The sequence below is a fragment of the Ambystoma mexicanum genome, chromosome 6q, assembly GCF_040938575.1.
Source record: "Ambystoma mexicanum isolate Mex_15411 chromosome 6q, UKY_AmexF1_1, whole genome shotgun sequence".
Taxonomy (NCBI): domain Eukaryota; kingdom Metazoa; phylum Chordata; class Amphibia; order Caudata; family Ambystomatidae; genus Ambystoma; species Ambystoma mexicanum.
The window spans coordinates 872,940,221-872,965,325 of NC_090937.1; the positions used below are offsets into that span (position 1 = coordinate 872,940,221).

At 45.0% G+C, this 25,105-nt stretch overlaps 1 protein-coding gene across 2 annotated transcripts in view; it reads right to left on the reverse strand.

The window, feature by feature from the left end:
* Window positions 1–1,417: 1,417 nt before the first annotated feature.
* The window catches only part of CBR4 (carbonyl reductase 4), a 287,767-nt gene continuing 264,079 nt past the window's right edge, over window positions 1,418–25,105 (reverse strand). For both annotated transcript variants that reach the window (XM_069631392.1, XM_069631391.1), the window contains exon 6: window positions 1,418–2,253. In XM_069631392.1, the coding sequence (XP_069487493.1) occupies window positions 2,075–2,253 (179 nt within the window). In that variant the 3' untranslated portion in view covers window positions 1,418–2,074. The remainder of the gene's footprint in view (window positions 2,254–25,105) is intronic.

Below are 25,105 nucleotides of genomic sequence, written 5' to 3' on the forward strand. Positions count from 1 at the left end.
CAGTGACTAGCGCCTAAAAATCAGACAAGCACCCATGATTCCCACTGAAACCCCCGAAGCGGTGTGGTCAAAAGTAGGCCTGGACTTTATAGGACCACTGGAAGCAATGGCACCTGAACATCGCTATGGCATAGTGCTGGTAGATTACTTATCAAAGTGGGTCGAAGCCGAGTTTGTTCCCAACATCACGATGACCACCATGATAGAAGTTCTTACCGCAATCTTCCAGCTGGAAGGGCTCCCCAGCGAGTTAGTAATGGACAACGGGGTACAACTCATATCCAGAGACATGGAACTATTCTTGAAGAAGCACAACATCCATCAGAAGAAAGCAGCCTTGTATCATCCCCAAGCCAATGGGCTCGTGGAGCGGGCCAACAGGTTTATCAAGGGAGCCATCCAATTAGCGACTGCGTCGGGAATGGATCCCCTAAATTCAGTTTAAATTATTTGAATAATAAACTTGTTATACATTTGTGTAAATCAGTTATAGCAGACGGTCCATTTTTTCAGGACTAGTGATGCTGGAAAACCTTATAGAGTTTTTGTGTGAGGGGGTTGGAGGCAAGTAAACAACACGTATCATCTTGCTCATTATTGTATTACATATATCTATATCCCCGTTGGTGGAGTAGGATGTTTTCATGTTAATAGGGATTCTTTATACCTATTTAAACATATTACTAAAAATCAAAACAGCGCAAGCTCTCCCACCCTCACCCACCCTCACCAGATGGCATTCTGTCACAGCCAGGCCGTAACTGCTTTTTCCCAAACAGTTTAAACGTCCGCTCCCAATGCCATAAACAAAAGCCAGTGCTGTCCATGGTAGTCTTCTGACTCAATAAACAGCGTGGCTGCAACCAGCAGTGGATACAGCAGTAAAGACCCGGCCCCCGACTCTGCATGGCCCAGTAAGCACTCAAGACTGGTTAGACCCTACCTCCTGCTGCACTTCCCTCTAGGAAAATGATGGTGGTCGTCTTACATCATTTGTCACATCCCATACACAATGAGACACTTTGCACTTTGTCTCAGCGCTGGAGCAGTGATTGAATTTGCTCTGGCTGCAATCACAAGGAATCTACTAAATATGGCTGGGTTTTGCAACATTTGATTTGCTCCATTGCAAGTGCCAGAAATAGTTTTGTCTTTCCGCCAGCACTAAGACAATACAATAGCCATTGCATCTGCATTGCTAATTTTAGCTCCAACACAATGGCAACATTTTCACCAGCGTTAGCACTGACCTCTCCACCAGTACAAGTATTGTCACTATGCCTGCCATGCTCTGTGTGATGTTATGTCACGTAGATCGTGTCACACAACATTGTGTCGGGATATCTCATGATATGATGTGCCATAATGCATCATGTCACGGTATGCCATGATAATAAAGATGCTAAATCCAGACTGGTCATATATAATACGATATGTCTTTATAAAGCATGCCATAAGTCTTTTCAAACAGTTCCCAGTAAGCTCCTGGTTTGAAATTCCCTGTTTGACATTCTCATTAAGCATAGCTTTCCCAATAAGCTACCAATTGAACATTCCCATTAATCTCCTAGTTCAACATTCTCAGTACACGGCCGGTTTACACATTCCAAAACACTGCACCGAGAGAGCACATTGGTGGAACCATTTTGAGCAGTTTGTCAGTATTAGCTGTTGTTGGTGTCTAAAACAACACAGTTATAGTAGAACGAGGGGCATTTGAAACAACGGACATATTCATCAACTCGATCCGCGACCTTGTAATAATTACATTAATGGTAAGGTCTCAACCCATAATTACTGTGAAATTCACTCCTGCTTATTCTGAGTACACTTTTATGTGGGAGCATTCTGGAATCAACATGTCACATCGTCAATAAAAATGTGACCAATACAGAATCGATGAGCTAAGTGTTCACATTGCCATTACAATCATAACTGAATATGTGTACGCCATTAACAACAACAACAAAAATGTGCCTCCTATCAACATCGCTTACAACTAGAAACAAAGAGAGTAAGGTTTATCCACGGATGCATGACTTTGTTACATGACATTGTACGGCCCCAAAGTCCTTTACATGGCTAGCTGCAAGCCCCCATCTACCAGCAGGACATGGCCTGTGACAAATGGCGCCTCCAGGAGAAAGACCACCGCCTGGGCAACCTCGCGAGGCTCTCCGAATCTTCCAAGAGGGATGACGGCCTTGAGCTGATCCTCTTTCAAGTGCGCCGTCATGTCTGTGTGAATGAAACCTAGAGAACAAGAAATATAGCGTCTCTGTGTAAGTGGAATCCATTCTTCATACTCCTGCAAAGATACCCTTAATGAAGCAATTTGTATTCAACTCAGTTTATTTGTTACATTCATAAAGGTCAAGACACGAGCTTTATGCATTAATTAATTGAATTTAAAATGCACAGAGGGAGCAGGCATTGGAGATTAATGCACTTACTACTAACTATAATCATGATAACGGATTCACATCTGTTTTATGAGCCCTAATGATCTTTTGTCAGGAAAAGCGTCAGCTGGAATGTAAATCTTTACTGAAGAAGCTAGTTGTCACCATTTATATCTTCTGGTTTCTACTGCGGTGGCAACTTTAAGAGAACAAAAGGAGCCCCCTCGAGGCTTCCATTTGAGGCAGGCCCCACTGGGTTTATCCAAGCACTGCGCCTAGCTCCCAGCCTCATCTATGGCAGCGGCAACCGACTCATCTCCAATGCAAACATTCTGTTATGTCATGGTGTGATGCACAGAACTTGGGTGTCATACCATTTCAGGCCAGTAGAATGCACATCATTAACACCACCCTTACCCCTGCATACAGCGAGGAATGCACATTAGACGTAAGTGGGAAAGGTGGAGGGACAGGGATAGAGAAACAGTAGAAGAAGACAACAGTACTTCTCTTGGACCTCTGGGCACAGCAACATTCTCTAGAATTGAGATTCCACCCCTCTTGGGGAGCAAACTGCCTGTCTGATATGCTTCTGCAGGATTAGTGGTTGCTACACTCCAAGGTAAAACCTACCTTTTGGATATTCCTTTCGCCACAAGACTGGCTTCCCTTACCCTTACAAAATCACCAGTAATATTTCTATGGTTGCCTCCCTTCCTCCCTGTGCCTTGGCATATAGCTCCCACAAGCCACTGAGAACCTCAAATTCCTTCTAACAAGCATCAGACCACACACAATTTTCACAAATTCTAAGAATCTCCCACATCTGAATGATTCTCCTGGCAATGATGACTTTGTCCTTCGAATAATAATCGACAAAGATGAAAAATGGCCTTAACTGGTCTTTGTCTGTCAGGGTAACAAATGCCAGAACTGTGTTCCCCACATCTTTTTTAGGAATAATTTCATCATCACAAATAAGGTCCCCAAGGTATACCACTTCCTTGACCCCTTTTTCTGTCACTTCTGAAGTTCAGAATTTGACCATATGCCCATATTACACTGAATAAACCATTGAGGCAAGCATTGTGTTCTTCGATGTTTCTCCCTATTACCAGAATATTGTCTCTGAAGGAAGAAGGTAACACACATTCCCCCAAACTGTTCTTTTATGAGTTGTTGGAACACCCGTGCTGCAGACACTGGCCCACAGGGCATATAGTGATATCTGTATGCTCCTATTAGTGCTACAATCTATGTCAAATGATGGTATTGCTCACACAATTCAGTTTGGTAGTATGTGGATAATAGATCAAAGGTGACGCTCATGGTTGATGGTTGCTAACATTTGTTAAATGTTTGGTACAAGGTGTCGCCATCCCATATGCTGGCATTGAAGTACCTCATGTCTACACACATTTATATGGACTAGTTTGCCTTTGTCACTATCACCAATCATGATTCAATGGCTCCTATGATGTGATTGTTTCACAGTTTGTCCAGTTTGGTGTTCGCTCCTTCCCCTAGAGTCAATGGCATCATTTTATTGGCAATTGACCTTGCCTCACATTCAATTTAATGTAATTTTTGATAAAATCAGAAGTCCCATACTGGCATTCAAAACTTCTCAGTATCCCTCCTTGAAATCCTTTCCCTCCAATTCCCTTTTCTTTCTGAAATTCGTAGGATCAGACACACACACACATGTGCGTTCGCACACACAAACACACACACACACACGGTTTAACTTTATTCTTAGAGCTATTTGGTTGTCCCACCTAATACGGTCTGATCAATCTCTCACGACATATATTTAGTATATGTGTGATCAGAACCCTGAAGGGCTGCAGGGGAATTTGGCAGCCTCCCAGCCAATCAGGAAGCTCGGAAACAGGGTCTTTTCCTCATTGCAAAGCACTTGTTCCGAGCCTCTTAAGAAGCATGAGGCTGCCATCTTCAGCATATAAGTGCGGCCCACGCTCCTCCATGTCCCCTTTGCCCCACCCCCAAATTGCACATCCCTCACCCAGACCCATCCAGCCCCACTTACCTGAAGCTTCCTTGTCTCTCAGCGACACCAGGAACACATGTTGTTCCCTGTGCAACCCTGTTACAGTAATGGACAACATGGAAAGTGAAAAGGGACTACATGCAGTTCCCTTCTTTGTTCACGGCGGCCATCTCGTTCTGTAATTTTTTTAAGTTGAGAAACGGCAACACGCCATTTGTCAATATGGAAAAAAGACTATTGGCATTCTGGTAACACATGCCAGAATGCTAATAGCAATAATCCCATGTTGGCGCGGGCATTTCCGAGTCTTGTAATGCCCTGGGGCTCAGCCCTAGGACATTAGCTGACCCGGTAATGCCCACGCCCGTTGGGATTTATTGCTTAATTAGAATGCAGAATAACTTTCAAGTTGAAGCGCTCATCTTAAATCTTAGTGAAAGCACCTGGCACATGGACTACATGACCTTCCGCAAAGCTCTAAAAACCTGGCTCCTTCCATAAAACCGACTAAGACCATCTAAGGCGACTGAGACCTACAACCCGATGACAAATGTTCAATGAGATCAGGAGCAATGACGCCACCGAAAGTGCCTATTAAATCTCTAATAAGTTTACTCCGAACACAGCAATCACAAACGCGCGTGTGAAATCTGGAATACAGAGCTCCTTAGATCAGAACTCGACCCAGACACTCACCTCTCATTTCACTATGCTCACTCTCTACTCTACACCAACACACAATTAGAGCGCAGCTAGACCGCTCGATCAATTTGACCTGGCTGTTCACATACGAACAATACTTCATGAACACCTCAACATTCTGATAAAACACAGCTATACCGACGGAATTCGGGCCTAGATGCACACATAAGTGTCCTACACAGGCACCAAAGCAGCCAAAACCAAGACCTGGTGAACTCCCTCCAGACTGCACACATTCAACTGATATCAAATACTACCACACCTAATGCTAGGATGCAGCTACTATCAGGCTTTCGCATCAGCGGCGCACATAATCGGTGCACCAAAGCATCTATCACACCCTACTCCCTCGACTGACTTGGACTGGGGTTCCCGAGGGCATTCAACCTACCATCGCGTGTAGGTCATACCAATGATATATAGAGCGCTATATAAATACCAAATAACATAACATAACATAACAGGTAGGGAAATCCTCTACAGAGTAGGGACAGTGAGGCATTTATCAAACCTTTTTGAGTTAATAAAATGGCATCTTATGAAAAACCTTTACCAGGTTGTCCACCTCACATTTCTGACTCCTCACACCGCTCGTCCCCAAGCAAGACGAACGGAAAGCCTTAGGCTACATCACTGATGCTGAAGAGTCCCACCCTACCAGGAGCAGACCCTATAAGCATGAAGGTACGAGGGTTGTCCACATCCAAGAGACTTACAAAGGGGAGAGAGCAAGTTGGGAGAAAGGAAATACTATCCTAACCACAAAGCCAAGGGAGCCAATCTATTCCAATATAGAAAATAAGGAACAGATAAGTGGGAAGCACAGAGGCACTCAATTTCTGAATGTTGTAAAGAGAAGCCCAGATAAGTGGTAGAGAGGGATCAGGGAAATAACCCTCCAGCTGAAGACACTTGGACATTTTGTTTTCTCTGGAACTTAAAACGTTTTGTGTTGTGTGAAGTTTTGGAGAACTTTTGTGAACCCTGGATTGATTGAAAAGAACAGTTTCTTTTGGAAGAACTGTTATGAGATTTGAATACAGGAATTACACCCAAGGGAAGGCCCCTGAAATACCCGAAGAAACTTTCTCAGAAAACCGAGAGTATAGGGCACTCTAACTATTTTTGTTACGTTTTTCTCTAAGTGGTAGGGCCAGTTAGCTGATAGGTTCGGACAGAGGACTATTTCATTTGGACTATCGAACAGCACCTTAGTTCAGTTTGTTAGGCAGGGAATCTCCCTCTAGAAATAAGGTCAGTGAGGTTTTTTTTCTTTTAATTTAATTAAAATCACTTGAAATCTATGTCCTCCGGTCCAAGTCCTTCTTTTGACTTACCACATATGGTGTTAGAAGTGGGACTGGTACCACCTGATACAAGGATGGGGCCCATGTTAGTTCGGCATCTATTGTCGAACTCAAAAACTACTAATCAGGCTACAGCGTAAAGCATAGGATTTGACCTATTTAACTCTGACAAAATACATATACCCTCTCATAAATGTTGCTTAATACCCACAGGCATTAGCATTTCCCCACCTATTGGAACCTATATTCGTCTGGCAAGCAAATCTGGGCTCGCGTAGCAACACTCCCTAGATGTCAAAGTGGGAATAGTAGACCCTGACTAGAGAGGGGAGATCAAAGTCATCCTACATAATCATGGATCTGAATCGTATGTAGTCAAGGCCGGGGCTTCGTACGGTAGTCCAAGGGATATTCGAACAAGCATTACTTCCGGGTACCCAAGAGGTTGAAGAATTAACAGAGTCTCTAAGAGGATCCCTAGGATTCAGTGAGGCTGACATTTCCTGTTAAACCCAGTAGACAAGAATCCATTGAGCCGCCTCCTTTTCCTGGCCTGGCTTTTGCACAACGGAATCACCCAGTCTTTATAGAAACCTTTGGGAGGGTTATCTCAGAAGACCAGGGCCACAGATAGCACAGATCTTTCTTTTTTTATCAAAAATTGACTACTATATAGAGGGGATACTGAGAAAGATGGCCTTCCCAGAAGCTAAATAGTAATCCCCAGGAGTCATTGAGGAATAGTTTTAGAGCTGGCACATTCACACCTCATTGCAGCTCATCAGGAAATAGGGAAGACCCAAAGTCAGGTGGTGTCTCGATAATATTGGACAGGGGTATACTTGGATGTAAATAAATATGTTGCTGCTTGTGATATCTGTCAGAAAACAGCAACTACTCTGATACTCTCTGCCCCCTTACAACCACTACGGAGTATTGAGTCTCCCGCATCGTGATGGACACCGTAGGACCTTTACAAACATCCAAATTGAGGAATACATTTCTATTAGTCATAGTTTAATATGCTACTCAGTATCCCAAAGTGTTTCTGCCAAGGAATAACACCAGTCAACAAATCCTCAAACATCTACTCCCTTTCCTTTTCCGGGTGGGATTCCCCAAAGAGATCCTTACGTATCAAGGCACTACATTCATGTCCAAACACATGCAGGAGGGAATGGAAATCCTACAAAACAAAATCTTGCACACCTCATTGTACTACCCTCAGACCGATGGGATTGTGGAGTGATTTAATCAGATTCTAAAGAGGATCCTCCACAAATTAGCTGAGACAAATGGCCATAATTGGGGTGTGATGATTCTGTGGGTTCTGTTTGCTGTTAGGAAAACACCCCAGGCATCCCTGGGATATTCCCCCTTTGTATTATTATACGCATGAGAACTACGAGACATCCTAGATATGCTTAAGGAGACCCGAGAAGAAAGAGAAGCTACCTTACCCATTTCTCAGACAGCCCAAAAACTCAAGTCTCATATGGCTGCCGTCTGAGAGATTGTAAAGCAACATCTCAGGAGAGCACAGGAACACCAGAAGGCACTGCATAGACAGGCTGTGACCCACTCCTTCTGCATAGGAGACTCTGTTTTAGTGATGTTACCAACTTGTAAGAATATAATGGTCTCTAGGTATGTCCCTACAAAGTCTGGGGAAAACAAGGTCCCCTAAACTATGTGGTCGCCCCCAGGAATAGCGATGCCAAAAGACCCATATATAATCACATAAACCTTCTGAAGGGGTGGAATAGTGATCCAATAGAAAACACTACAGTTAGATTGGCCACTCTCCTAACGGACCAAAAACGAGATGTTCAGTTATACCCAGAAATGTATCGCTTCAGCAGCAGGAAGACCTCCGTGACTTACTAGCACAATTTCCGAAGAGCCCGGTCGAGTACACAACTTCTTCCATTTCATACGTAGTCCACCCGGACAAACAGTGAATTAAAAACCATATAGGGGAGACCACAAGGGGGCGCAGGCGAAATGGGCACTTGAGCATGTAGCTCTGTTTCAACCCTCGAAAATCAGCGGGGTACCAGCGCTTGCCCAGCCCGCAAGCAGAGCCAGAGAGATCAGAGCGGAGAGAAAGGAGCCAGCAGCAGATGGACCGACGCCCAGAGAAAATCGGGTGCTGCATCGAGACAAACGCTGCAACTACAGCGGAGGCTCCTGCCTGCGGTGTTCCAGCCTCATCAAGACCGTTGCCGAGACACACCACGTGGCCCGGTCGGGAACAGGAGACAGTGCGGAAACCGCGTCACGGTCATCCTGCCTGGCTGTGAAGGAAGCGTTCGGCTCCCCCGCCGCCCAGACACAGTGGGACACCCAGAGCGGATTAGCTTGCAGGCAGACAAGCCACAAAGGGGAAGCCCCGGAGCTGACAACCCAACGGTCCCGAGGCCCTTCCCAATCAGAGGACTCTCGCAACCAATTACATAACTGACAGCAGACCCCAACGACCTCCCCCCGCAAGAAGTTCTGTGCAGATCCTCACGAAAGCAAGCAACACCAAGAGGCACACAAGTTCACATCAAAACAAAAGAAGACACCTCTGCCTCCATAACGCCTCCAACAGATAGACAACAGAGAACTCCTGAAAGAGAACAGCAATTGAGAGGCACATGCAGAGTGAGATTGCCCCCTGAACGATCTAAAGACTGCAAGAGTTTCGCTGAACCCACACGACGATGGCTGCCTCTCAATCTCAGGAGATCCCCCAGATCCCGAGGGGAGATCAGGAGGCTTCAACCAAAGCGGACGTGCGTCTTCTACTTGATGAAATCCACCTGTTCAGAACCAGTATGACTACAACAGTCGCAGCTCTCCAGGAGAAAGTACACAAAACAGAAGACAATAGGCTTTAGAAAACTATCAACAATCGGCAGACATAATGGAACTCAAGACCGAGGGCCGACTCCAAGACCTTGAAAAGAGAAACCAAGACTTAGAGGCAAAGATAGATGACCTGGAAAATCGGGAGAGAAGAGCGGACATTAGGATTCAAGGCCTTAAAGAAGCCCCCATGAGACCCCAGCTACCTTGGAAAGAAAAATTAAGGCCTTCTGCCATCTCCTTTAACCGCAGAACTAGAATTTGAAAGGGTGCACCGAGCAGGAGGCCCCCCAGGTGGCCCACGTTCAGTGTTGGCGAAATGCCACCAATACAGACACAAGATGGAGATAGTCAAACAGGCCAGAGATAAAGAGTTCATTGATTTTGGGTGCTCGAGAGTAAGCATTTACCAAGATCTCTCAGCTGAGACATTGGTCCGAAGAAGAGCCTGTAGACCACTAACAACATGGCTTAGAGAGCGCAACACTAGATACAGATGGCGTTTCCCCTCCACGCTCACGTTCTCTTATGGGGACGAAGAATACAGAGTTATCTCAGGAGAAGAAGCCGTCAACGTGCTAAGAGGCTTGCAGGGAGCGGAGGGGTGGCCGGAGGGAGAAGAGATGCCGTCTTCATCGGAACCAACCAGGAAACCATCTGGACCCTGGTCACAAAGAGGTCGCTCCAAAAGCAAGAGGAAATTCACCAGATTAAACACCCCATAATATGGTGGGGAGGAGCAGCGAACATTGCATAACTATAACTATACAAATGCCTGGATGAGAAGAACGGTTCGAGTCACCACCAATGGTCGGAAAAAAATCAGCTCTCGAACATTTAGAAAGAAGGCGCTTCCCCTCCACGCTCACGTTCTTTTATGGGGACGAAGGATACAGAGTTAATCCAGGAGAAGAAGGTGTCAACGTGCTTAGAGGCTTGCAGGGAGCAGAGGGGTGGTCGGAGGGAGAAGAGATGCCGTCTTCATCGGAACCGACCAGGAAAACATCTGGACCCTGGTCACAAAGAGCTCGCTTCAAAAGAAAGAGGAAATTCACCAGATTAAACACCCCATAATATGGTGGGGAGGAGCAGCGAACATTGCATAACTATAAATCCCTGGATGAGAAGTTCGAGTCACCACCAACGGTCGGAAAATAATCAGCCCTCGAACATTTAGAAAGGGCAGAGTAACCCCCCGCAGCCGAGGCTGAGGCGTCGTTTCCCGCCTCCTCTCCAGGGACCCGCAACGTTTCGCAAGTCAGGCTGGGCAAATGAATATGCTACCATTGCGCACACCCATTCATCAAAAGTGACTAGAAGTTATACTTGGTGAAAAGGTTCTCGGGGCACACCCCGTTGTGTTGTGTGGCCCTATGTTTACTCCTAGGGTGTCTCCAATGATAGGAAAATTCCTTCTCTTTTTTTTTCTTTTTCAGCTCTCTTTTTTTTATCTCCAATTTTTCTATTGACACAGGGGAAGGGGAGGGGGCACACGAAGGTCCACGCAGGGTATGGGAACAATTAATGGTACAACAAAAACTCCAGAGTCCGATCCAGGTAGTCCACACCACAAAAAGGAGCTTAAAGCGCGTAACCAGTCATTCAAATCGCCCAACCACAACCCACATGCTGACTTAAAACATGCTTCCCTCCTTCAAGTGAAGAAGACACATCACAGGCAGCCCCAGATAACGCACACAACGCAAAACTTAGATGGCAGATGACATTGTTCGCATAGGAACCCCGAATGTTAAAAGCCTTAACTCACCGCAAAAAAGATCCATGATGGTCAGGGCATTCCAGCAGGCCAAACTAGATATTCTCTTTGAGCAGGGGACCAAATTTAGGTCGCAAAGAGGTATTCACCCCAAGAGGCAGGAATCTAGAAGGAGCAGTGTGGGCATCAGGGACAGAAAAGAAACAGATAACACAAACACTGAGAGACCCGGGTGAAGGTTTCTTATGATACAAGGATCCATTAGGTCCAGGGCAATAACCCTTTGCTCCGCAAACGCCCCAAACTTACAACAACTAGCTTTTTCCAAAGAGCCCTTCCAAGATTAGACGGGGAGAGAACAGGCTCCTAATTTGTGGAGGAGACTTTAACCTCATCATGGACCCAGATCTTGACTGGAGATCCTATAGACAAGGTGCCTGTCCCCCAACAGACAGGAAAGCCTTCTGAAATCTAATCTCCGACCATTTGCTGGTCGACCCGTGGCGCTCCCAGCACCCATTAGATAAAACATACACTTTCTATTCCCCCCCACATCAGACCTTCTCACCTATAGATTACTTTTTCCTAGAGGGAGACCTAGAATACCAGATATAAAATGCCACAATAGAAGTGATAGGGTGGTCGACCACGACATGGTTGCCATTGATCTCGACCTTGGCCCAGGACGGCATGTTGAAAAACGATGGACGTGCAACGACTCACTTTTTAAAGACAAGCTTTTTAGGGATTCGCTAGACGAGGAAGTACGAGACTTCTTTAAAAGAAATGATATGGGGACGATCCCGCGCAAAACAGTGTGGAAAGCCGCAAAGCCAACCATCAGAGGTTTGCTAATTGTACAAGGGACCTCGGTCAAAAGAGTAAAACTCCTCAGGGAAACCAAAATCAAGCAGGAAATAAAAGACAAGGAAGCGGCCAGGGGAAAAAGGGAGGACATATGCCTGAAAACAGGGATGAAATTAGAAACCTTAGACATGAATTAAAAGACATTTGTCAGGAAAAGGCTCTAACTCAACTCAAGTATGTCAAGCAGAGGTACTTTGAGAAAGGGGATAAAGCACACACCTTGCTCGCAGCCAGACTCCGAAAACAAAGAGCTGAGAGAGCGGTTCTCAAAATAAATTCTCCCTCTGGTACTACCCTGGTTACCCCAACTGATATCACTGACTGTTTCATCCAATACTACCAACAACTATACTCCTCTGATTGCAATCCCCCATTAGAGACCAACACAGAATTCTTGGCTGGTATCACATACCCCCGTGTTCAACCCCCAGATCTTGAAAAGCTGAAATCCCCCATAACATTGGAAGAAGTCGGCTACACCATTTCTCACCTGAAAGCAGGATCAGCACCGGTTACAGATGGATTCAACCCAACATACTACAAAAGACTGAGAGGAGGCCTGATCCCCTTCCTAACCCTTCTGTACAACGACATCATGGCCACAGGGACAGCTCCACCATCATTCACGGAAGCCAGGATCATTGTCATACCAAAGGAGGGCAGCAATAAGCTGGATTGCGGCTCTTATGGGCCGATCTCTCTATTAAACGTTGATGCAAAAATGTATGGCACCATCCTAGCTAACAGACTGAACGAGGTCCTCCCTCATTTGGTTCACAGTGACCATGTAAGGTACGTGAAGGAAAGGCAAGGAGCTGACAACGTCCGCAAGACACTGGACCTAATGGCATCGATAGACGAACGCGACATAGACCCCACACTAATCTCAGTTGATGCCGAAAAGGCATTCGACCGAGTCGAGTGGCGCTTCATGACTCAGATCCTACAGAAAGCTGGCCTGGGTTCTGTATAACAACACGAGCACCAGGGTTGTAGTCAACGGTGTGGCATCCCCCCAGTTCACACTATCCAGAGGAACTAGACAAGGGTGCCCCCTGTCCCCATTAGTCTCCGTCTTAGTTATGGAGCCCTTAGCCCAAAACAACAGGAAGGACGACAGGATTAAGGGCCTAGTGAGAAGTGGCAGAGAGTTCAAACTAGCCTTATTTGCGGATTATGTGCTAGTCTATATCACTCACCACGAACAATCGATTCCCGCACTCCTGGACAGGGTAGAAGAATATGGAGCCCAGTCGGGGTTCCGTATGAATTGCAGCAAAACAATAGCCCTTTCCCTTGTAGAGGCGCCCCATCAGCAAGCTTCTAGCCCAGCAAACTGGGGCCTCAAAATCGCACAAGACAGCATACGTTACCTGGGGATAATGATCACCAGGCGACTTACAGATCTATACCAAGCCAACTACAAACCGCTCTGGGTCAAGATCCAACAAGACTTAGAACGCTGGGAGAAGCTGAAACTCTCTTGGGCGGGAAGACTAACATCCACTTAAATGAACATTCTATCGCGGCTTCTCTTCCTCTTCCAATCCCTCCCCATCGTACTCCCGGACTCGTTCCTTACCAAGGCCAAGAACGCCCTTTTGGCCTTCCTCTGGGAAAGGAAAAAGCCTTGAATTGCTTATAGTACGTTAATCCTCCCAAAAGAGAAAGGGGGACTGGCATACCCTGACCTTCACAAATACTACAAAGCATCACAGATGCGAATCCTTGTGGATCGTACATGAGAGTCCAACACCAAACAGTGGGTCCACCTAAAAAACTGCATCTTCACCGCGGTAACGCTATGACTGTGGGCTCCCCTCCCCCCCAATTCATCCCACGCAAGGCACGAGAGCTTCCGGTCTTAGAGGGCTTGTGGTTAATATGGAACTCGAAAAACTCTACCAACGCTGGAATCACCACCTAGCCATCTCCTCCTAGGTGCATTTGGGCTACCCCCAATAGAGACGCGATCATAGACCCCATACGCTTCAAAGCACAATACGAACAAGGGCTAAATAGAGCAGGCCAAATGTGGAAAGGCAGGGCTTTCCTAACTGTGGGTGAATTAGAAAATGCTCAGCAAGTACTGGGGATTAGGCCGCTCCCATTCCTGCAACTTAAGGGGGACCTGACGGATAGGAAATGGAAAAAGCAGTTGCAGCGCCCCCTCACCCCTTTTGAAAGCATATTGAACACCCGCCAGGGCACAAGAAGCCTCATAAAAAAGATATATATGGTCCTCTTAGACAGAGGTCACCTGCCTCCACCACGTACAAAAGTAAAATGGGACGAGGCATTAGGATGGGAGGACAATCATGAGGGGTGGGAAGCAATACATAGAGCGGTATGGAAAACTTCCATTGCAGTAAAATACAAAATTCACAATTGCAGAATCCTAACACAGTGGCACCTGACCCCCCAACACTTGGCCACAATGTAGACAGGCATTTCCCCCTATTGCTGGCGGGGATGCCCCCAAATAAGCACCTACTGGCATCAGTGGTGGAGTTGTCCGTACATACAAACATATTGGAAAGAAATCCTGGGATGGATCCACCACAAAGAGGGCATACATGCGGAACCCTCTCCACTTCTTGTGCTATTTGGGGTTGAGCAAGTGGAGAGCAATACCGATCCTTCCTCACATGCCCAGAAACCTGCTACTAGCAGCGCGTGTGTGCATAACCATAAAATTGAAGGCAAACACTCTCCCCACAAAAACAGACTGGCTGCGCAAAGCAAAAGAGATCTATGAGATGGAAAGTCTCACAGCAATACTCATGGAATCCCACACGCACATCGACATGCAATGGCTCCCCTTTGTGGAATTCTTCAGAGAAGAAATCACCAAGCCCTGACTCCTAGCACGGCCACTGAATGCCAGACCAAGCTGGTCACCGCCCAACAGCACACTTTGAGACTAAGCCACAGAGGGGAATCCCGAACCACATTCGGTCCCATACACAACCCATCCTACTCTGTCTTAACCTGCCTTCTCATTCTAGTGGGTAGAATATTCCTCATTTACTGGACCAGATGGACAGATACTGCGAACTGATAACTCTGGTCAGACTACTCACCTACCCAAACAGCTTGGATCCAGGAGAGGGGAGAAGAGGGGAGCTGTCACAAGGGGAGGGGGGACTTATTGGGGGCATTTTTTTTTAAATTTGTTCTTACAATTATTTTTGTCTCTTCAAGAAATGTTAAAAGCATACCTTGTTGATCACATGTCTAATGCTGAAATATACTGCAACTGATATGCAATACTCCTGTTGATTACAATAAAATATATATACAAAAAAAATAGGATACTGCAGGCTAGAAGACAGATCATCGAGGGATGAACTCTCCTCTATGGTGAAGGTGGATATAACCGAACCCGAGGTGAGTCCTGGGTCATCCCCCATAGTTTTAGTGACAAAACCAGATAAGAGCTGGAGATTCTGCATAGATTTTCAAAAACTCGATTCGATCCTGAGTTCTGATAATTATCCTATGTCAAGGATAGACGAACTCATCGAAAAACTAGGGTCAGCCAGATACATCTCGCCCCTAGATTTAACAAAGGGACATTGACAAGTCCCTGTGGACCCAGCTGATAGGGAGAACGCAGTGTTCTGCACCCCAGGTACCCTTCCAGTTTAAAGTACTTTCGCTGGGGTTGCATGGACCCTCATCACATTCCAGAGATTAATGGACAAAGTGTTGAGGGTTTACTCTGATTTTGCAGGGGCCTATCTGGATGATATAGTGATTCCAAGTAGAACACATGCACCACCTATATGAAACAACTTGTGCCTTTTGGAAAGCAGGCCTGCGTGCAAATTCCAGAAAAATGCCTCTTAGCACAATCTGCAGTGAAGTATCTAGGATACTTTATGGGAAATGGGCTAATCCAACAACAGGCTGAGAGGGTCAAGCAGTCCTAGCAACACCTGTTCCCAAGAAAAATCAGGACCTCCAAGCATTCCTGGGACTGACAGAATAGTATCTCAGGTTTATCCCTAATTTTTCCACCCTAGCTGCCAGTCTCAGAGATAAACTAAAGAACTCCCAGCACCAGAAATGTATCTGGGGGAAAGCAGAGAAAAAGAGTTTTGAAGGCCTCAAGAAAATACTCTGTCAGGGACCCATGTTAAAGATGCCTGATTTTAACCGGGTGTTTATACTTCAAACAGACCCCTCCAAAGTGGGCTTGGGAGCTGTGCTTTCCCCGGAGCATGACCGAATAGAACATTCTGTCCTATTTACCAGCAGAAGTTATTTCCAAGAGAAACATTGTATGCCACCGTCGAGTTGCAAGCTATAGCCGTCAAATTGGCAGTAGTCAGCGTTGACTATTAACTGATCGAAACAAGTGTAACTTCGATGAGTCTCCGAAAGGATTCTTATGCTTGGGTTATGAGAAGGTTTTTGGATCTACAACCTTTTTGTTTTTTGTGGAGCATCGGAAAGGAAAAGAACAAGGAATCGTGAATTTCATAGGCTGTTTACCTCTTATTGCCGAAGAGGAGACCTCTCGCTTAACGGGAGGGGTATGTGATAAATCTGCAGACTATGTCCCTTCTTCCCGAGGGGGAGCAACCCCCTCTGAGTCTAGGGAGGTGAGTCTGCTAAGCAAAACCCTCCATAGGGGTTTGGGAAAGCGGGACCTCACTGGGAGGGACTCCCCTTCAAGGGACTAGGACTCCTATTCCCATGGGGAAGTCTCTATAAATCAAGTATTATCTGCTTACATGAGATTAACTAATATGAACAAAAGTACTACGTGTTGGACTTCAAAGAATGTTGAACTTTCCATATGTTTAACATCTTATGATGAACGGTACACCCCCTCTCATTACAGGAACAAGAATTAAGAGCAAGTGACGTTGGAGTGGAGGAGGAGGAGAGAGAATACGCAGAGGCAAAGCTCTGATGTAGCTACGTCGTAGAATGGCAGAACCACGTGGAACGGCAGAACCGGTGGTGGTGTGGAGGAAAGCGAACTTCAGAGAAAGACGCCACCGTGCACATAGAAACTTGGGGCAGGACCAGAGAAGTGCGGGGCAGGACCTGGAGGCATGACAACCTCACAAACGTGGTGGGCCAAGTGCCCGCAAACAGCAGCCTAAACCAAGGGCAAAGAACAAAGTGACTTCTTCACAAGACAGCAGAGAGGAGTGCCGCTGAACCGTGGAATGGAACAGAGTAATTTCTTCACTCACGATGAGCAATCGAAGGGGAATAAGAATGCCAAGACGAGCAGAAAGCAACAACCGCTTGTATCCAAGCAAGACGAACAGAAAGTATGATGACACATGGGATGACATCACTTCTCCAGAGGGGAGCGCTTCTTTGTGAGGCTAGGGAGGTGAGGCTGCTAACTGACTCATGATCCATACAGGAACTCCCTAACCCTCTTTTGCTCAAACCACCAAGCTCCATGGTCAACCCCTCTAATTTGCCAGAAAGTACCAATATCATGTATTGTGATGTCCTTACCTGTACACCAGTAGAGTTTAGTAAAAACCATGATGTGAGCAGCCAGGGACACTCTTCAAAGTCTTGTCCAAGTACTGAGGCTAGGAAGCCAAGAGGACGCATAAAGATCACTCCATGGAAACAAAAGACAGACCTTGACAGTGTGATGGGGAGGTGCAAGATATCAAGTATAAAAATTGACAAAGGACTTGATTCAGAGAGAGTCCAGCAAGGAAGCTGAAAACCCAGAGAAGTTCAAACATGGCAGGAGACGTCACAGCTGCAGGTCCGTGAGAAGCAGTCGGCGGAGCAGACCCAAGAAGGTGGAAAAGCCGACCAGAGCAGCAGCTGGAGGCAGAGTGGAGATGCAGTGACTTCTGTGAAGGGGACCTAGTGGTCCAACAACGCTGAGACCTACAGCTCTCAGGCCCCGTTCAAGCAGGGTGGAGTGATGAAGAGCAAGGAAAGGCAAAAACCACTACCAACACCCCAAAAAGACCCAGAGACGGGGCTGCCTCCACGAGAAGGTAACAGGGACCCCAGGAGACACGGTATGGGGTTGGGTGTAGAAGGTTGCATCAGATCAGGAGTAATCTCCCTCATTCCAGTATTCATAAGAAAGAGTGCATCGAAAGTAATCTTCCTTGGCACAGTACTCATGAGAAGGCTTTCATCATTGAGGAATGCGGCAGGAGTAATTTCCCTCATCCCACTAGTCCCATCAAAGGTACTGGAAGGAAAGACTTTGGCGTGTGCATCAGAAGTAATCTCCCTCATCCCAGTAGTAACAGTAACACTACTGGTACCCAAGTTTAGACCTTAAGCATCAGGAGTAATCTCCCTCTTCCCAGTGGTAACCCCAATACTACTGGCATCCAAAACTGGACACAGAGCATCGGGAGGGATCTCCCCCCTCCCAGTGGTCTCAACAAGGCTGCTATTTGGGAATCTGCAAATACCAGGGGGAGGAAAGGAAACTCCATGTCCACTAGAAAGAAGTTTGGAAGATGCTATGTAAGCTGATGCAAACTGTATAAAAAAAGAAATGTGTTTGTTTTGCATCAGGAGGAGGGAGTCATCCTCCTGATAGATCTTGGTTTCGTTGGAACAGGCTCAAGAGAAGGTTGTGTTGCCTTTGCCTCAAGAGAAGGTTGTGTTGCTTTTGCTCCAGGAGGAGGGAGTCGTCCTCCTGGGTGACTCTTTGGTTCAGAGGAACCGCTTTGAAGAAGAGACTATTATTTGGTTTTCCTTTTATCAGGAGGAGGGAGTCATCCTCCTGATCATCTTTGGTGTAGCCTTAGCTCATGTTTATAGTGATAGGGACAGAGTAGGAGTTTGGGACAGAGGACAGACTCTAGTTATCCTGGCAATGAGCACTCGAGTTTTACTTATTAGGCAGGGTTATCCCAAAAGAGTAGGGTCATTTAGGTGTTCTTTGAATATCATTAATAAAAGTTCTTAAAATGCCACCTATGTGTCCAACTCCTGCTTCTAACAACCTCTCACAAAAGCCATGGGATACATCACTGCTGCTGAAGAGTCCCACACTTCCTGTAGCAGACCCTACAAGCCTGAACGTATGAGGGTTGCCAATATCCAAGAGACTTACAGAGGGGAGAGAGCAAGTGTGGGCAAAATAAAGACTATCCTGACCACAAAGCCAAGGGAGCCAACATATCCCAATATAGGTAATAAGGAACAGATAAACAGATAAGTGAGAAGCACAGAGGCACCACATTTGTAAAGAGAAGCCCAGATAAGTGGTGGAGAGAGAACAGGGAAATAACCCTCCAGCTGAAGACACTTGGATATTTTTTCTTCTCAGGAACTTAACACTTTTTGGGTTGTGTGTAGATTTGGAGAACTTTTGTGAACCGTGGATTGATTGTCAAGAACTGTTTCTTTTGGAAGAACTGTAAGGAGATTTGAACACTAGAATTAGACCCAGGGGAAGGCCCCTGGATACCTGAAGATACATTCTCGTAAAACTAAGAGTGTAGGGCACTGTAACTATTTTTGTTACGTTTTTGTCGAAGTGGTAGGGCCTGTAAGCTGATAGGTTCAGACAGATGACTAGTTTCATTTGGACTATCAACGAGCACCTTCATTTAGTTTGTTAGGCAGGGAATCTCCCTCTAGCAATAGGGTCAGTGAGGCATTTTTCTTTTAGTTTAAATAAAATCTCTTGAAACATATGTCCTCTGGTCTGATTCCTTCTTCTGGCTTACCACGGAGTGTATGATGTCAGGCATATACTTGTTTGGTGGGCAAGTGTCTGGTGTGTAAACGTTTTACAGTTTGAACATGTAAACAATTTACATCTCCAATACTTTTTTTCATATACATATGAAAAATGTGTGTCATAGGTGAGTATGTCATAAGTCTATGTGTCATGTGTGCGTGGTAAGAGCGTGTATTGTAAGTGCATGTTGCGAAATAGCGTGTCTTTTCAGTGTGTGTCTGTTGAGAGTGAGTGTGTCATAAGAGTGTGTCATAAGTGTGCAAGTTGTAAGTGTGTGTGGCATAAGTGCATGTGGTGTAAGCCATCAGTGTCTGGCACATAAATTGCGTATGAGTGTTTGCCATAAAGTCATGAAATGCATATGTTCTATATGTATAAAAGGCATATAAAAATTGTAAACTTGCACTTGTCAAACTCATCAAACAATCTCTGGGGAGGTCAGGGGGGTGATGAGGATGAGATGAGATACTGGTGTTTTTCATCCCCAAAGTGCGCTAACATTCCAGATGTTCGGGTACAGTCCTGTGATGTCCGCACTTCAGATGTTCGGGGACATCCATGCCTATTTCTGCATTACAGGGTTGGTGAAAAGCAGTTTCTGGATGGCTCATAACTTTGGCGCCACTCAATGAAACTGTATTATGTTTTGGAATTGTATTCTAGAGCTGATTCTGAATGGTTCTGGAAAGTGCGGAGGTGTTTTGTGAAGAGGGAACAGAAGTAGAGGGGGATCCCAAAATATTGTGAAGGCTTATAAATGGGGTGCCATTTGACAAAGCTACACAAAAGTTTGCAAGAAGATTATAGATCTATATATATTTGTATTTGTAAAGTTTGGTGGGATTTTGTCAAGAAGGGGCTAAATTAGAGGAGGGATCTCAACATTTTTAGATGGCTTATTACGTTGTCGCCGTTTGACGAATGTGGACAAACGTTTTCAGAAAGATTATAGGCCCAACCTTGAATGTTTGTGTAAAGCCTGAATGGATTTTGTCAAGTGGGGGCTAAGTTATATGACTCTTGTATGTACATACATTTTGACACAAAATGTGCCCATGTTTTATTTTTTGACAAGTGTCATAATGTAGGTACAAAAAATAGTGATATACCTTTGGTGACTGAGGTATGGCCAGTGGCCAGATTGTCGGGGTCATGGCATAAGGTCATGACCAGGAAAATCTAGCTACTGGCCATGACCATGAGGGACGACAAATGGGGTTGAAGTGGTCATGTGCACCTGAGACCGGCTATGTGGTAAAGTTATTCGAAAGTGGGACAGGTATGAAAGGGAAAACAAAATAAGCTTGTGGTAATATGGTCATAGGGTTCTCTCTGCCTTCTGCAGGCTGCCATGGAAAGGGAAGAGGGGCTACGTACGGAGCCCTGCCTTCCCTTTCCATGGTGGGCATCTTGGAAAAGGATTTTCCTTCCTACAGCGGAATGCCGCAGATGTTCCAGTGTAGGAAGAAAAATCCTTTTTTTAGCACCCCGGGTTCCCGGGGTGATAATGGCTTTCATCCCCCATTGCAGGGGCTGGAATGGGGGATACCGGTGTGCAGCCATTGTTATCTGCTCTCGCTTTGCTTGGGCCGATAACTTGGGCTGCCGGGCCGTTATCCCCCGTTCCAGTCCCTGGAATGGGGGATGAACGCCACATTATTCCCATTAGCATAACACAAAATGCTAAAGGAAATGTTGGAAAATCTTATTGAGACTATGTACTTTACTGAGAAATGTAAATAGAAGGAGTCTAGAAGATCTTTTTTTAGTTCTATTTTTTAACTGTGAAAGGTGGTTCCTATAGGAACCTTTCTTTTGTTGTTTTTTTTTATGCATTTGTTTTTTGCAGGAGAGGTTAGAACGTAATGTGGGTAGGGAAATGAGAGAAGAGGCACCAAGCACTAATATGGAGGGGCAGGTGGATAGGGCAAGATGTTGCACGTGTTTTACTTCTGTGGTAGGGGGCTGTGTTTCTCATGCTCCTTGATTACAGCTTCAAAATCACTTTGAAATTGCTTCTCCCTGCAGAGTGGTGTGTTGCAGTATATGCAGAGGACTGTTGTCTTCGAAAGACATGGATCAACAGCATCTTTTATTGTATGCAAGGTAGCTGGTGGGATTTTGTGTACCACAGAAGTAGGCTGTGTGGTTACAGTATTGGTGGAGGAAGACAGCCTACTACTTGCTAAGAAAGGAACAACCTTTCTGAGAGCATTGCAGTGGTTGGATTTGGTGTGGCGGCGCATGGAGGTGGTCACGTAGGACTACTGTCCAGGTAGTCCTCAACTGATTACAAAGTTGCACTCAGTGCATTTCACTTTGGTAGTTTTAGCCTTTGGTACATTCCCAACAGTGGTAAAGAACTGCCCCACCCATGATTCTCTCTGGGTGCTTGAGGAAGGCACTTCCTCTACCACATCTTCTTGCTCTTCATAATTGTCTTTAGAAGTACTGTGTTTTTTTGTTGTGAAGGTCCTCCAGCCAGTGGTGGTGGATAGCTGATGCCATTTTTAAGATAAATAGCAGTTTTGCTAATATTCTTCCAAGTATGTGCTCTGTGCTTTGTACTAGATTGTTAATGGATAATGAGTAAGAATAGGTGCAGGAGCTGTGCAAGAGTAAATTTTGAGCTTGAAAGTTCTGAAATCAGTAGAAAATGCAGTTCTGAACGGTCCTCGATGCACGGAACCAATCGCGAAGTGCCGACGCGTTCGCGGACACATCATCTTGCCGCGCGTGTGCGCATGGTCACATGGCACAGTCCGGAAGGTCCGCAATGACGTCAGATGTTCACGGACGTCGACGGACGCAAAAACAGTTGAAAAAGTTGCAAAAAGTATACAAATGTGTTAAAAATGATGCTAGAAGGTGGGAAATGGCAGAGTTTTAAGGTGAAACTTTGTAAATTGGATAAAAATGTTGATATATTGGGGTTAAGTATGATATTAGTAAGTTGTAGGAAAATAGCATGCACTGGTAAAAGCCCATGACATTTTTGTTAAAGGAACGTTATGGTAATGTTGCACTAATAAAAACCTATGAAATTCACAGAAAAAACATTGCTAAAGAGACATTATGGTTAGGTTGCACTAATAAAAACCTATGAAATTCAATGAAAAAACGTTGTTAAAGGGACGTTATGGTTACAAGTAAAACCAAAAAACATCAGAAATTCACCAGTTATGGTAAGCCAGAATGTACCAACTTTGAATAGGACATCAATTGTGATATTAGTATTACAGGTAGTGTGAAATATAGCACAATAAAATACCCTTACAATTCAGTGAGAAAATGTTAGTTAAGAAACTGAAGGTGAATCAGGTAAGCCAAAAAGAAACCTCTAAATTTTGTGAAAATAATTTAGCTGACGTGACAAAAAAGGTGCTAGTTTAACACAGGTGTTGGGAGCTAAGCCACCTTAACTTGGATCTACCACCTTTCACATCCCAACAGCACACTGATGACATCACTTATTACATCACTGCAAAGTAAATGTCAGCATAAAGAGTTCATGGCTTATATTTAAAGACTTTTAAGTAACATTCTACAGCTAGACATGTAGTATATGCTACCAAAGGGGAAGTAAATATTTTCAGTATGTCATGCCTTTCAAAATGTACCTCAAGATCCAGAAAAGCTCCAGTTTCCTTTTCAAGTAGAAAGATTGCAAACTTTCGCACACAACTGCCATCATCTTCCTCTATCATAACAACCTAGGGCAGCCCAAACATGAAGCATGTATTCCTCATTAGTACCTGCAGCGTTTTTTTTCAATGAAACAAATGCACCTATTGCGTCCCTCGTGCCGTCTTCGCAATTCTTTTTTTTGTCTTTCAGGCCACCTTGGAAAGGGAGAAGGGAACACATCTAGTCCCTTCTCCCTGTTCCATGGTGGCCATTTTTTCTGTTTACTTTTTTTTTCAATGTGCGTGAATGGCCGCCATGGAAGGGGAGAATGGGCTACACATAGTCCCTTCTCCCCTTCCATGGTGGCCATTTTCTTTGTTTACTAAGTCGGCCGCGGGAAGAGAAAACGGACTAAATGTTTCTGTCTACGGTGGCTATTTTTTAAATACTTTTTTTCCTTTCTTTTTTTCCGGCTGCAAATCGCAACATGTTTCGCAGCCGGGAAAAAAATGCATTAGTACCCAGTCTTACGGGCCGGGGTACTAATGCCAATATTCCCCTCAACTGCGGGCCATTACCGCATAGGTAATAACCCCAGGGCCTTCACCAAGGCCCTCACTACGCTTGGGCATGTAACTATGGGCCCCAGGGGCATTACCTTATGCAGTAATAGCCAGCAGTTGAGAAGCATATTGCCAAATTATTGACCTTTACCTGTTCATTTTACTTAAGCATAGCCATTTGGCATTGCACATGGCTATGTTTGGCTTGTAAGAGCAGACATTTCTGATATAATAAAGAAATCTATTTGGTGAACTGTTCCTTTGCTTTTATATTAATATCCATCTGTGCAGTGCTGCAAAGTTATTGTTACACTACGCACATCTTTTTATTTCATCACAACGCTTTGAAAGACTATGTGACTGGTTCCACACAGACTGCCTTTTGACATATTGTAAAGGCCAGTTACTACTTTTGAAATTATTTGAGTTTCAACTTAATTGAAATGGTGTCAAGCAAAATATATCAATTTATGACGGAGAGATTCAAATTAAATTACCAGACTGGTATGTGTTTAATTAAGATAGACTCTTCTATTGCTATCTGACTCAGTACTGTTACTGTTAGAATTTGATGGCTACAAAGTGACATTTATTTATTTGAAGCTTGTGAAATTAAGACATGAACAAAGCACTTGAGTCGCTCTAATTAGGTTTTTTATGTAGTAGTATTTTTAATTAAAACATTGCATCTCTCTCACTTTCAGTTGTAATGTGTGTTCCAAGGATGCCATCAATGAGATCACAAGTCATGACCAATTATTTCATCAATGATGGCATAAGTGATCCCTAAAGTGGTGCCATACTTGATGTCATCAGTGATCTGATCCGTGTGCCCTAGTTTCCAGTGATGTCTTTGATTATTACATAAGTGATTTCATATGTGATGTCATCAGTGTAGGCATGGGCTGCACAACTGGGCATCTCATATTTAAGGTGGGGTCGTTTTTAACTACCCCACTAAATTGCAGGGTCTCTCTCTCTCTCACACACACACACACACCAACCCCCGACCCCCCACCCCCTCCCCGCCCCCACCCAACCCTCCCCCAGTGAAAACAAAGGGTTAACTTGGGGCATCAGTACAGTATTTGCATTTTTCCTTTCCACTGTGTCCGATAAAGTAGCTATTGCAATTATGTGAAACAAACGTTTGATGTGATAGCCACAAGGTGCACCCCTTCAGCGGCAGCCTCTCGGTACACCGAAGTGGCCAGACAGCTTCAGGTGATTCCAGAATTACAGCTGATAGGAACACCTGGAATGGCCCTGTCAAGCAGGCCTTTTAATAGGGATTTGCTTCTAGAACCTCCAGCTTCAGGCTTTTCCTTCCAGACCATGATCTAAA